Source organism: Mixophyes fleayi, chromosome 4 (assembly GCF_038048845.1).
Source record: "Mixophyes fleayi isolate aMixFle1 chromosome 4, aMixFle1.hap1, whole genome shotgun sequence".
Classification (NCBI taxonomy): domain Eukaryota; kingdom Metazoa; phylum Chordata; class Amphibia; order Anura; family Limnodynastidae; genus Mixophyes; species Mixophyes fleayi.
The window spans coordinates 319820737-319835460 of record NC_134405.1 but is presented as its reverse complement, the minus strand read 5'-3'; the positions used below and the strand labels follow the sequence as shown (position 1 = coordinate 319835460).

The window sequence follows — 14724 nt, the reverse complement described above, 5'->3', positions numbered from 1 at the left end:
TTTAACAGCAAGATGTATTATGTCCATTTACGTCAATCTTAAAAGATCCTTTATAGCCATATGAAATGCTGTGAAATATGGAAATTCCACATAATAAAAAGATCTAAGACAACAATTTAACCTGTATTGTAGCATTAGTATGCAAAGAACATAAAATAAACTTTTGGTATAAATGACGAGAGAGTTACTCTTACTCACCTCTATCTAATGACGCTTTATTCAATACAAGGGCATCTTCTATGTCATACCCACTGTAACTCATCACCGCCACGGTAGCATTCTGGCCAGCGGGAAGCTTCTCAAACTCAATAAGTTCGATCGTCTTTGTCTTTACCATCGGCCTTTGTGGATACGCCAGTAAGTACATCAGTGTGTCAATTCTATTCCTCTGGTTGTATCCAATTGTCCCTGACCAAAGAAAATGAAAGAAAGAAATGAGTCAATTTTAAATAAGTAAAATAAGTAATTTTACACGTAGAAGAAAGAGCAGTATTTAGTATAAATGTCCTACAAAGTAAGCAACATCTAATATCAGGACGGCTCTTCCCCACACAGCTGTGTGTTTTAAGGACAAGTAACACAGGTTTAAAACACACCTAAAAACTTACAGTACCTAATATATGCAAATTCAGGTAATAATAGATATATAAAACATCACACATTTTCGTAACAGTTATTTATTTAGTGCCTACATATTAGAGAGAATATTTAACCATTCAAATTAGTCTCTGCCCCTGGGGCAATTTACACCCTATATTCCCTAGTGTAAAAAAACAAAAAGAAAATCTAACTGGCAATCATAATGTACCCATATCAATAATGCGATCCAAAGAGGACTAGAATATAATACTGAAAGAAAAAAAGAGTTTCAGAGAGATACCTTAAAAAAAAAATTGGCATTTGCAATTAAGTAAGATTACAAGTTCAGGACTGTGGTCCAATCTTAAGAAAAAAAAAAAAATTAAAAAAAAATATTATATATATATATATATATATATATATATATATATTTCATTACTATATATGAACTATAAAAGGAATAGTTCCTATATTTTATATCAGACCATTGCTGAGTATCTCAGCTCTGATAACAGGCGCACATAATGAATGAATGAAAATTAATTGCAGTTGAAGAGCTTGTTTGCAAACAAAATCTATAGGAGTAGGATTACAAGGATCCACAGCAGCCTGGCAGTAACAAAGTATATACATGCTATCTATTTCATTAATTGTTCACTTGGGAACAATTATAAATCAAAACTAATTGCAAGACACCATAGAAGGTTGATAAAACACAGGTTCAATTCGTAATAGTAGAAACTAAACCCACAATAACCCTTCTGTGTTTTAAATACTCAAGTACAGATCTAACATCTCTATAAAATGGATCTACTAGAGGTCAATGTTTACTTGTTATCAAACAGCCATCGTGAATTGGCACCTTCTGTGCTATAAAGAGTCCTATGATTTCTGTAAGCAATTAATTTATGAAGCATTAGTACTTTACATTCAGACCAAACAGTCCTGGTGTGAAATATGTTTAGATGAACATAGAGAATTTACAATGTAGCATCCAGATTTGTAACTAATCTGTTAAAATGATGTTTACCTCTCTCTTACCCATTGCATTTTTCATACCTCCAGTTCTAAATCCATCCAACTTTGATATAGATATACATATATACATATACATACACAATTATCCTTTTGTTGCAATAGTGGGTAATGTTCTATCAAAGAGAAAACTGATGATCAACTAATGTGAACATGATATCCAGTAATTTTACCGCAATTAAATCTCTTGGAAATTCGCAAGCATGCTAAAATGACAGAAATAATTGAAATATAACGCTGCTACTTAGCATTGGGAACCACTGATAACCTTAGGTGGCAACTATAGATAACACGGTAACTCACAGATGGCCAACAGAGTTTATAGCAAAGAGAAACTCGATCAGTATGAGATCTCAGAAACGTGGCGGCCAAGTCAACATCTTGAACTCTTTGCCATGCTCCTCAAACCATTTCTGTATAGTTTTTGCAATGTGGCAGGGCGTATTATCCTGCTGAAAGAGGCTACTGTCATTAGGATATACCATTGCCAAGAGGGGGTGTCCTTGGTCTGCAACAATGTTTAGGTAGATGGTACGTGTCAAAAGTAACATCCACATGAATGCCAGGACCCAAGGTTTCCTAGTAGAACATTGAGAAGAGCATCACGCAGCCTCGGCCAGCTTGCATTCTTCCCATAGTGCATCCTGGTGCCATCTCTTCCCAAGGTAAACACACACACACACACACACAGAGCCATCCACATGATGTAAAATAAAATGTGATTCCTCAGACCAGGCCACCTTCTTCCATTGCTCCATGGTCCAGTTCTGGCTCTCTCAAGTGCCCATTGTCGGTGCTTTCAGCAGTGGACAGGGCTCCTTCCTTGGACCACTAGTGATATGTACTAACCACTGCATACTGGGAACACCCCACAAGACCTGCCGTTTTGGATATGCTCTGACGCAGTCGTCTAGTCATCACATTTGGCCCCTGTCAAAGTCGCTCAGATCCTTACACTTGACCAATTTTCCTGCTTCCAACACATCAACTTCAAGAACTAATCCAATATATCCCACCCCTTGACAGGTGCCATTGTAACGAGATAATCAATGTTATTCCCATCGCTTGTCAGAGGTTCTACTGTTCAGTGTATATGTATTTATGAATAATGGGCCTACGGATTTCAAAAGGATCATTACTGGTCTTAGAAGTAATTTTGGGACAAGCATGTTGCAATATCGGAATTATTAGATATCAAGCACAACATTACAGTGTCTACAGCAATACTAGTGAAAACGAAAATTACATTTTTACTAGCTTAACCTCTTGGCAGAATCAAGGAGTTTTGGGGGGTTTTCTAAATTGTAATTGCTCATCACATATCCATATCGCAGAATCCATAGACAATTTGGCAGTAACATTTGGAAAGAACTCTCCATTACAACATGATTCATTAAAACAAAAAAATGATGGAGCTAAATCCCATCCCATCTAAAACATGACCTAGTCCAAGTACTGCCCGACCAGGTGTGCAAATGTTTTCAAAGAAAGGAAGAGGAGATCCAGGAAATCACTGACAAGTGATCTCTTGCACAGAAACCTATTTACTCAAATCACCAGATGTGACATCTGGACGTTAAGACCAGAATACCGTTGTCATACACCTATAAAATCCCATAAATCTGATCATATACAGGGCCCTTAAGAAGAAACATGGAGAAGGGATTGGAAGACTAAACTGATACATTTGCAGACATTGTCAGAGGTCTGTCGGCTAAAAGTGAAAAAGTGTCAGCTGCAGGTGGGTTGGGGGCTGCTTAAAAAGGAGTTTAGAGGTTACTTTCCCCTTTGGGAATCTGACGAGTTTTCAAATCCCTGTGAAACAGTTTAGTGGCTCAACAAAACGTTATTACTGAGGCGGATGTCTACCTAACCCTTCCCTAAATAATCTGCATGTCGGGTGTCCAAATCCATGGAGGGGCCAGAGGACCAAGTGTCCACCTGCTGATTAAGCGCAGTGCATTAACCAAGTTTTTTGGTCTCGGTATGCAGTGGGACCAAGGGAATTACTGCAGCTGGCATTGTGACCTACAGGACAAAAACACAGACGCACATGTTAGACACTAAGGGGCATATTCAATTACGATTCCGGTCTGCGGGATCGCGCCGCGAAGTTAATCCACGGTACCGCAATAACGTGGATTTTCGTTTGCAGCCCATAGGATTGCGTACGAAAATCCGCGTTATTGTGGTACTGTATTACAGGCAATACTGCGCACATTCTGCGGTAACGCGCGTTACAGCGGACCGGAATTGTAATTTAATAAGCCCCTAAGGGGCATATTCAATTGTTGGTGTTACAGCCAAAAGTAAAGCGCCCCGCCCACTATTACCGTCATTACGGTAATAGTGCGCGTAAATACCGTTATTACGGTACTTTTCACGCTGGATTTCAGCTCGCGGCTCAGGGAACTGCGAGCTGAAATCCGGCTTACTATTACCGTAATAATAGTTTTTCCGCGGCGGAAACCGCCAACAATTGAATATGCCCCTAAAGACATACAACAAGATTTGTGTATTAGACTCTGTAATATCAATATGCAGCATAATATCAGAAATAAACATGAGGTTCTACATGCATATTTTGAGCAATTTCTGAGTGTCCATCTACGGCGAAAAGGTGACCTCATTAATATTACATCACCATTTCTTGACTGTTCAATTCAAATCTTTAAAAATAACTTTTTCAAACGAGTTTCCCTTTAAGTGTAAAAATTATTTTTGCTTCTATTGTCATTTGAAGAGATAGGAGTATAAGAAAAACATATATGATATTTAACCCCCAATCTTATTTATTTAAAGAGTCTGTATTATATATATATGTATTTATACATATTTGGCTAATCATGTTCTATACAGGTAAAATACCATTCCCAGAACAGACAATCACACACACACTACCTCTTTCTATAACCCTCTACACATAACCACACAATACAGAATGAATGAAATGAAATCCATATTTGAAATAGTTTAGTGATGAATGTAAGGCAATGCCATTTAGCAGTAAAAGAGCTGAACCCAGGCATACTGATGTAATTAACCAACCACAGATTTTAGATCATTTCAGATTAGGTTTCAGGTCATAACATATCAGAGGTTCTGTATTGTTATACTCAAAATCCTCCCAATATAGTTTATGGCTCTATAAATTTACCGAGGCGATATTCAAACTACAAAAGATCACAGACGTGAAGCACTTTGTCCTCGCACAGCGTTTTGTTGGTTATAATAATGTATACGGAAACTTGTAAGAATGATAACGTTGCTTGTTATTAAAGTAAAACAAGAAAGAAAACAAAAACAGGAGTTACTAGTGTAGTTTTCCATATGTCTGTACAAAGAAATACAAGACAGAGCATACAATGCTCAATATGTGGAGGAATAATTGACTGGGTTAAATATGTTCTCCCATGATAATAAAACAACAATAAAATAAGGAACAGCAGATAACGACTTCAGCTAAGAAGCTAGACCAAAATATTTAGGAAATACTAAAAACTGCATAAGGCCATGCAGACATGGCCATTTCATTTCTCCAGCTCAGGCCTGGCCAACCTGTGCCTCTGCAGGAGTTGTGAAACCACAAGTTCCAGCAAGCCCTGCCAGGTATCAGCTGGCTATCTACTGGTCAAGCATGCTGGGACTTGTAGTTTCACAACACCTGGAGAGCCACAGGTTGGTCAGGTCTGCTCTAGCTCATGTTTTTGACAGGAAAAATCGGGTTCGGGTAAAGGGTTACAAATACTGGCATATCGTTGACTGATCTTTATAGCGTAACAGACTAATAGAAGTGGCTATAGGAGTAGGTATGGGGGTCATGTTACACCCCCCCCCCCCCCCCGACCTGCTCTTTAAATCTGTCTCTCTAAAGTGCCTGTGTGCACAGTTAGAGAGAGATAAAGCTATGTATTTAGTCAAAGTTGCGGGATGGCATTCACCAGCTTATAAGTGAATGCTGTCTGAAGGCGTAGGCTGCCTTTAAGTTTTGTTGCGGCTTTATATAGCCTTCCCAAGTGCTATGTTGCACCCTGGCACTCACTGTATGGGGTGTACATACGGGCTGTCTACTGCCGATCAGGCATTGGCATTACCATGCAAAAGCCTTGAAACAAAGCACCTCTATGAAGTCTTACAAAACAAGAAAAATATCTTCAAAGTAAATTAGCCAGTATAATGTTATTTTCTCATTTGATCATAGTTGACCAATCCCCAGGAATGTCTGGGAGACTACCAAATTCCGGATAGGTCTCCCGGACCCCCTGGCAAGCAATGCTCCCATGTTCTGCCCACTTCCTTGTGAAGTGGGCTGGATGGGGGTCTCCATCACACATCAGTTTGTCCCCGACCCCCTGCAGTGAAATGTCGTAATCCCGGCATTGAGTTGTTGGGCCAAAATGACGTGATTGGCGGTGCCCCATACCCATCCGGACTAGCACCTCGCCTCCCAGAGCGGGAATAAGTTGGTAAGTATGAAGAATATAAGCCCAAAAAATATTTACGTAGAGTGTGCACGTGGATCCCCAGATGAGAAACATGGAAGGCATATTATCCTGTCATACTTAGTGTAAATCACAGTAAAACATAATGGGGAAGAAGCCCCCATGATCACCGACACATTGCACAATATGAATGCTGTGTCCGGAATGCAAGCGTCCCGGGCACTTTCTGCATTCAATAGAGGGAGAACACTGCATCTAACAGACTAAGTGTACAGGGGAGATCAATCAGATCTCCTCCTTACTCCAAACTGTCTCCAACAAGCAAATAAAGAACAATCATCATCAGAAATTTATATAGCGCCACTAATTCCGCAGCGCTGTACAGAAAACTCACTCACATCAGTCCCTGCCCCATTGGGGCTTACAGTCTAAATTCCCTAACACACACTAGGGTCAATTTGTTAGCAGCCAATTAACCTACCAGTATGTTTTTGGAGTGTGGGAGGAAACCGGATCACCCGGAGGAAACCCACACAAACACGGGGAGAAAATACAAACTCCACACAGATAAGGCCATGGTCGGAAATCGAACTCATGACCCAAGTGCTGTGAGGCAGAAGTGCTAACCAATGAGCCACCGTTAAGGTTAAATAAACCTCCATCCCTAAATCACACTCAGACTGTAATACTTGGTATGTGATACTTACAGGAAGGGAATGAGGTTTTTAAGCAACCCTCATCCTCTTTTCCAAATAGTGACTTTTCACCAACATTTTTCTTCTCACCTTCGCACAACCCCCCTTCCCTTATTTCCACCTACTCTTTCCTAGGTACATAGACCCAATAAAGAGACTGAAACGTATAAATCTATTCCAGGCCCCAATACATATATGGTACCAAAATATCATTAATTGAATCTAAGTGACTAATGAGACAATTCATGGAGAAGTGATTTATTGCCTGCTAATTCCAATAAAATGTTGCAGAATAAAATATGACTAAATATACTAAATTAAAGTCTGAACCCAAAACTACACGAAATTAATTTGGGAAAACAAAACAAATGAAGTTAATCCTGGTGATATTTACCAAATTAGACATATGTACACTTAAATCAGGTTATAAGTTTCAATACAGCACATCCTGTTCCTGGATATCAGCCCTCGTCAACATTGACAGAGACGGCTTTTGTAAAAACTTTGCTTTCTAGAAACTAAAAAGCACCAGCGCCGATCTGTATTTAAATCTTTATGATATATTCATAAATAGTGCGAGTCTGGTGCCAATTTTATCCTCAATTAGGCTTTTATCTCCCTCCTTCTTCTTTAGTCAGGTGTTTTGTAATAACAAACAGAAACAAAAGGCCCTTTTTGTTTTTTTATTGCTTAAGATATCTCGCAGCCTTTGTGCCCAGACCATCGGCAGTAACGTCAGCGTATTGTATCCAAGGAGCTAAATGTGCAGGACCCGGGGTCACAGCAGCTGAATACACCAACCTCAGAAAACAGAGACAATGAATTGCAAATGACACTCCAGACAAAAAGGAGAAAGAGGGGAGGGAGGGGGGGCCTCATTCACAGTGAAGACTACAAAAGGACTGTGCCGAGGCTGAATTGGCTTTCTGTACACACTGATCCTGTCTCACTGTGTGGGGTAAGAAACTAAACGTTATGTAGGAAAGAAAGGAGTGACCGATGTTTATTATTACAGTCATAATACTGTATATTAAACATTTCTTTTATTCCAAGTATTACAAAATCCACGCTATTGTAATGCAGGTCATTGGCACAATTTTTAAAAATTAACTTTAGTGTAGAATACTTTAGTGCAATTTGATCTATGAAAGAGGCACTAATATCCATATTTGAAAAATCCCAGAGTTGAGGTCCGAGGGAAAAGCGAAAAGGGCGCAACAACGCGTTTTGAATCATGGCACAGTGGGTAATGGGACCATGATAACGCATTTCACATCAAATCAGAAGAAAGTGAAGTCAGATCCGGGCAGGTGACATACTTTGCCAAGAGGACTTCCCTGAAAATTTGGGAGTCTACCAGACATTCCAGGACAAAAGTATGCCAATAACATTCACAAATACGTAAGAAAAAGTTTCTGGAGTTTATTGGAACAAAAGGTATTTGAGAAGAGGGTTAGTTCCGAAGAGGTGGACAGAAGATTTTCCCAGTCTCAGTTTCTAGGAAAATCATTAACGATATCGCATCGGGATAAATATTCTGTAGTGTGTACCCAGCTTAAGGAAGGACAGATGTTTGCACCAACACATGATATCTGTGAAACTGACCATGCAATGGGAAAGCTTACATATACATTTGCGAATTTACAAGAGGTCTTTACAGAGTGGATCCAATTTTAGTTTAGGTTTAGTCACTGTTAAAATAAAGTATAGTAATATAATAAAAAGTGTATGTTGATCCAGGAAAGACCTCTAGTGCAATGCGCTCTTCATTTGCACAACAAATTTACCTGCAGTGTATCCTTAAAGTGTTTACATCCTTGAGATTTAAAAACAGCGTCAAGCATGGTTCTAAATATAGTGCGCTACAATAATGGTATACACTGCAAACAGTGTAACTGCTCACAAATCCGTCCCTATTGTTGTAGCAAAAAGGGGGTGTGGCCTCACTAACTAAAGGCGATGGCTAGACAATATAAAGAATGTTTCGGAAGAATAGGAAACGCGGCCTAATATAGCCTGGTTTTCACAACAGAATTTTAGCAGATATGAAATTGCTGCATATTATTCTCCAGTTAACAATAAACCACACCGGATAACATTAACTTCACTTCTGTTACACTATATAAAAGAGCGCCACTAATAACATTCACAAATACATATGTAAAAGTTTCCATACCTTGAGAGAATTTGAAATACTAGCGATCAGCTATTTTTTTTTTAAACTCTACATATATATCTTTTTTAAAAAAAGTGTTAATAGTTTTTCTAAACCAGTGGTCAGGGAACAGGGGTAAATTACCCCAAATGGGGTAAAAATTTAGTTCCTGGGGGTAATGCTGCCGATTCACATGCTGTCAGTTGGATTGTAGACCCCTTTAAATGTGAAATTGCTGTTGTACCAGAAGAGCCTCAAGGGTTGGCAGAGGCACTTCTTGAGCTTCGATGCAATAATGAAGCACGTATTGAATTTGAAAACAAAGTAGATCTGTCATATTTTTGGATGTCAACAGCTGCAAAGGCATCAAAATTACACATGGGGAGGCAGTCAAAACGTTGCTGCCTTTTGCAACAACCTACCTTTGGAACAAGGATTTTCCACTCTAACGAACATAAAAACAAAGCAGAGAAATCGATTGGACGCTGAAGACTGTATCCAAAATGATCTGACATCAAACTGCCCCAATATTGATGCTCTCGTATCAAAAATGAAGCAACATTATTTCTCCAAAACCTGAAGTTGAAGCTTTCAAAGAAATTTTGAATAGATTCAATAACATTTTGAATAATATATGATTTCCTTCCTTTTAAATCAAGAGGGTAATGTCCTCGTATCTAAATATATTTGGGGGTAAAAGGTAAAAAACTTCCCTGACCCCTGTTCTAAACAATAAAAACCCATGTGCGCGATAAGTTTATTGCTCATTTCAGTGCATAAAACAGGGAAGAAGGTTATTCATTATCAATCTTACCCATCGCTTGTTTACCCATAGCGCACTGGTAGGTGTTTCTTGGGGATTGGTTATGATGTGGGTATGGAATTAGCCCCGCACAAACCCCAAGCAATGTAAATGGTTCGATCTCCAAGTGTGTGGTTTGCCTAAAAAAAATATATAGATATATTAAAAAAAAAATCAAAAAAAAAAAAATCATAAAAAAAACCAAACAAACAGTCACAGAGGATGAACATACTTTGACAAGTAAAATGAGAACAAATGTCATCAAGCTAATTTTTCAGCTGAGGCTATTGTTCTAAAAAGCAATAAAAACACTTATTGCACTCTATCAGATGAGAGAGACTTTGTGCCATCATTTACAGTCATGGTACGGAAATGAAATCTGTCCCCTCCGAAGTTTTGTTTTTCATTTCACTTCTCATTTTGAACCTGTGAAATTTGATTGAATTGATTCACTCTTTTACTGTAATATACACAAGGAGTCAGGCTCAGTGGTTAGCACTTCTGCCTCTCAGCACTGAGATCATGAGTTTGATTCCCGACCATGGCCTTATCTGTGTGGAGTTTGTATGTTCTCCCTGTGTTTGCGTGGGTTTACTCCGTGTGCTTCAGTTTCCTCCCACACTCCAAAAACATACTGGTAGGTTAATTGGCTGCTATTAAATTGACCTTAGTCTATCTCGGTCTGTGTGTGTGTGTGTTAGGGAATTTAGACTGTAAGCTCCAATGGGGCAGAGACTGATGTGAGCGAGTTCTCTGTACATCGCTGCGGAATTAGTAGCGCTATATAAATAAAATGATGATTGATGGATGATGGATGATGGATGGATGATGGATGGATGATTGATGGATGGATGATTGATGGATGGATGATTGATGGATGATGATGATTACTCAAAATATCCCCTCTCCCCGAAAAAAAAAGTAAATTTTGACAATTACGCAACCTACAATGGTCATTTAAGCAGTCGAACGCTGTTTGGAAGTGGTCAGGGTGAGTGAGGAGACAGATGACATCGCACAGAGTAACAAGCATGTGACTGACAAATTATGATCTACATATAAGTAGTATTTAAATTATTTATTAAACTACGGTTTTAGATATTTTTTTATCGTACAGATAAGGAGCACTCCTAAATTTCTTAGGTTTCGTAAGAACAGTTCTGTTTACTTAAAAAAAAAATAAAAAAAAAAAATCATTGTTCCTTACACACTCCATAATATCAGATCTGTTCACTGTTCTTAGTTCATTTTGCATACTGCCCTGTTCAAAGCTTCAGTGTTTGTAAAGCAGATTATACCAGCACCTAACAGATAGAGAGATCTAGGACCATGAAAATCTATATCCTCTCAGCACATGTAACACTTCACCTCCTAGTCTGCAGGAATAGATCACAGACATTTTGTTTTCACGCTTTAGCACTTTCCGAGCTATGATGACGACAATATAGAGTTTTAACATTTTTTTATTTTGCAGCTGTTTACTTAATCTTTGAGTTACATTGTTGGGTATTAATTGTTTGGATATTGTGCAGAAGAAAACATGAAAATGTGACAAGATTGGACCTATAGGGGTAGACCTGTAACTTACTTGTTTATCATGTGTTCATACAGCGATATGGTACAATCATTCTCTTCATTGACATCTAAATATTCTACCAGACTTTCATGCAGAAAATCCTCAAAGCTCCTGCAAACGATCAGTGAAATAATGAGAACTTGGTTATATCTCTACAGCCGTGTATAACTGCTAAGTCCTGTGCACCGTCTCCCAGGAACAGTCACCTGCATCAATCTTCTGCCAGACACAAGGCAGCTCTTGCTGCACGATTCTCATGAGAATCATCTTATTCTAAAACCTCTTTACTTTAGGTGATATCTGTTTCCTGTTGATACAATTAGGAGACTACCAAGGGAAATACAAATATATAAATATTTTTTTTTTTTTAAATTCACCCTGCCACAATAACAATAAAAGGAGAAATGAAGGAAAAAACAAAAGCATAAAATCAGTAAATGTGCAAATTCCGTGACAGCTAATGGCTGATTACAATGCAATGCACGACGGGGGCCCCACGCTGCCAGAGCAATGCAATACTGGGGGGGGGGGGGGGGAGGCACGCTGCCAGAGCAATGCATGACTGGGGGGGGGGAGCTACACTGCCAGAGCAAAGCACGACTGGGGGGGGGGGGGGGCACGCTGCCAGAGCAATGCATGACTGGGGGGGGCACTCTGCAGAGCAATGCATGACTGGGGGGGGGCACTCTGCAGAGCAATGCACGACTGGGGGGAGCCACGCTGCCAGAGCAATGCACAACAGGGGGGGGGGCACGCTGCCAGAGCAATGCACAACAGGGGGGGGGGGCACGCTGCCAGAGCAATGCACGACTGGAGGGGGCGCCACGCTGCCAGAGCAATGCATGACTGGGGGGGGGGGGGGGGGAGCCATGCTGCCAGAGCAATGCATGACTGGCGGGAGCCACGCTGCCAGAGCAGTGCACGGTGGGAGGGGGGGGGTTCTGGTGGATAATAATAATAATTTCATCCTCATCTGGTAAATTCATTACCTTCTAATGCAGTGTTTGTCAACTCCAGTCCTCCGGACCCACTAACAGTGCAGGATTGCCAGGTGACCAGTGAAATAATTATACCACCTGCTACAATGTGTCAGTCAGTAATGAATACACCTGTGCTCCAGCAAGGAGATATGGAAAACATGCACTGTTATGGGTCCTGAGGACTGGAGTTGAGAAACACTTCTCTAGTGTATTATGGTGGCAGATTGTTACCTGTATCCTTGGGAGAGTTCCTGGATGTGCTTGTTGGTAACCGCAGGCCTCTGAGATTTGACGATGATATAGGGTCTATAATAAACACACATTAAATCAAAAACACAGAGCTGACAACCATTGTCTTTAACGACAGACGTCATTCTACTTCCCAAGAAACGTAAACTACACCAGGTGCTATGTGCATCAGGTCATCACTGTGATAACTGCCTGACAGGTCTCTGTCATACACTCGACAGCTGATGTAAGTGGGATCGAATCACAGCCTCCTTCTTTATCTCTGTCCAACAAGAGGATATTTCTTTTGCAAATGTTAATTTATTTATAGATCTAATTCTATTTACACTCCATTCCAAAATAAAAAAGATAAGATACATTTCTGAGCAAATGGAACATGTAGCTAAGGAATTCACAAAGCGCTCTGGAAAAAAATAAAATAATAATAATCGGTGCCTTGTTGACATTCTGGCAACCGCGAAATGAAGTCTGCATTGGATGTCAAGACCGCCTAAAGATTGGCAGTCCCTGTTCTCACACACATACTGCCACTGGTAGATGCCCCTTTGTGTGGGAGCAAAGCTCTGTTCATGGCAAGCCCAAGGGACCGATATGCCAGGCTTTAGTAAGCATTCATTATGGAGTATTGGGGCTTGCAGCCTTATTGGCAACAGAGACACAGCCATATTGTCCAGAACAAGAAGATAACACGCATTGTTCAGGTATTTTGGCCAACAGCCTGTACCTGGCTCTTTTGATATGGGACAGCTCCATTTAGCTTAATGAACTTGTATCTCCTGTCACAGACGTACTCTTTCATGGTATGATCGGTCTAGCCGGGGAGCCAATGCATTAGGCAATTTCCATTTCCAGAAACACTAATACATTTTCTAGTCCAACGATTCTTCTCAATCAATCAGCCGGCTCCCAAGGAAATATCAACTTTCTGTAAGGTTTTGCCAATTTGTCAATTAAAATGCTTAGTTTAAAAGTGATTTCATTAAAACTATCCACCTCCAAGACTGGCAATGATTGTATAATATAACAAAACAGAACCAATACAAAATCGGGTACGTTCTTAATGATATCACAGCAGATATCAAGCAATCGGCCTGTGTGGTCCAAAGGCAAACCGCGAAAAACTGAAAATGGATGGTATCAATATTGGGCGGGTGCCTTTGGAAAATGATCCCCCTGTGATGCCAGAAGTGATTCGGCCGCTGACCCTGAGGGACTGAACAGCTTGGTCTCACCAGATGTGGGCGCACAGGAGTGGGGCTAGTTACCCATGGATTCTGCTGCTTGGCGCTCACAGGGTTTCCCCCTGCATGCAGCCATATTTAAAGGAGCTGCTGTTCTCATATCTAAGTGTGTTTTCCTTCAGTGACCTCTGCACTCCATGATGAGACAGGCAAAGGACAACCATCATGAAAACGAAAAAATAGCAGCTTTATTAGAACACAGGGATGTTTTTTTTCCCAAATTGGTCATTGCTTAATATTTAAAAAAACAAAACAAAAAAAAAGAACAGATTGCAATCAGTCTGGTAACAACGACTATACCCCATATACAGAATATCTGGCAGATGTGTAGTCATAAACTCTAAATCCACTTGTGCTGCGAGTATAGGAGATTTTACAATACTCTAATTGGCATTTACTTTCCTTTCTATTATACCAAGAACCCATTAAAAATATTTATTTTGTTATAATAAACGGTTTAGCTTTTCATAAAAAAAAAAAAAAAGATGGTCCTAGTTATCTAACTAACGAAAATCCATTTAGAGCCTTTCATTTTAAATACTTACGAGCGGTTTACAAAGCATTTATATATCATCAGGCAGTCTTATAGTTCTTATTATCGCAAATATAAACAATAGTGCTAACAAAAATGGTGAGGTTATAGGATTTGGGGATGGTTTTTCTTTTGTTACCCAGCCAGTGCAACACGATCTGGAGCACGTGGTCCTCCTAGACACATGAGCCAGGGCTCCTCAGTGCAAGGCCGGGGGGCTCTTAAATATAGTACCAAGCTTCACAATACAAAGTGCATGTGTTCCTCCCACACACCCTGTGACCGGTTCATGGTGTAATAAGTACCACACAGTCCCTGTATAATGGACCAGAAAACCACAGCTTGAACAAGAAGCAGCAGCTCCCTCGTCTTTACTGTTTGGTCCTAATATAAAAGCACTACTACATATGCCAATAAGACCGGGGAGGTTGCTATGTA

The 14724-nt window shown here is 40.0% G+C and overlaps 1 protein-coding gene across 2 annotated transcripts in view; it reads right to left on the bottom strand.

Annotated features, from left to right (window-relative positions):
* Positions 1-14724, bottom strand: part of POLR3B (RNA polymerase III subunit B) — a 94590-nt gene that overhangs the window by 35459 nt on the left and 44407 nt on the right. For both annotated transcript variants that reach the window (XM_075210182.1, XM_075210181.1), the window contains exons 17-20: positions 12496-12570; positions 11297-11395; positions 9721-9848; positions 199-408 (exon numbers count right to left, since the gene is read on the bottom strand). In XM_075210182.1, coding sequence (XP_075066283.1) covers positions 199-408; positions 9721-9848; positions 11297-11395; positions 12496-12570 — 512 coding nt within the window. The remainder of the gene's footprint in view (positions 1-198; positions 409-9720; positions 9849-11296; positions 11396-12495; positions 12571-14724) is intronic.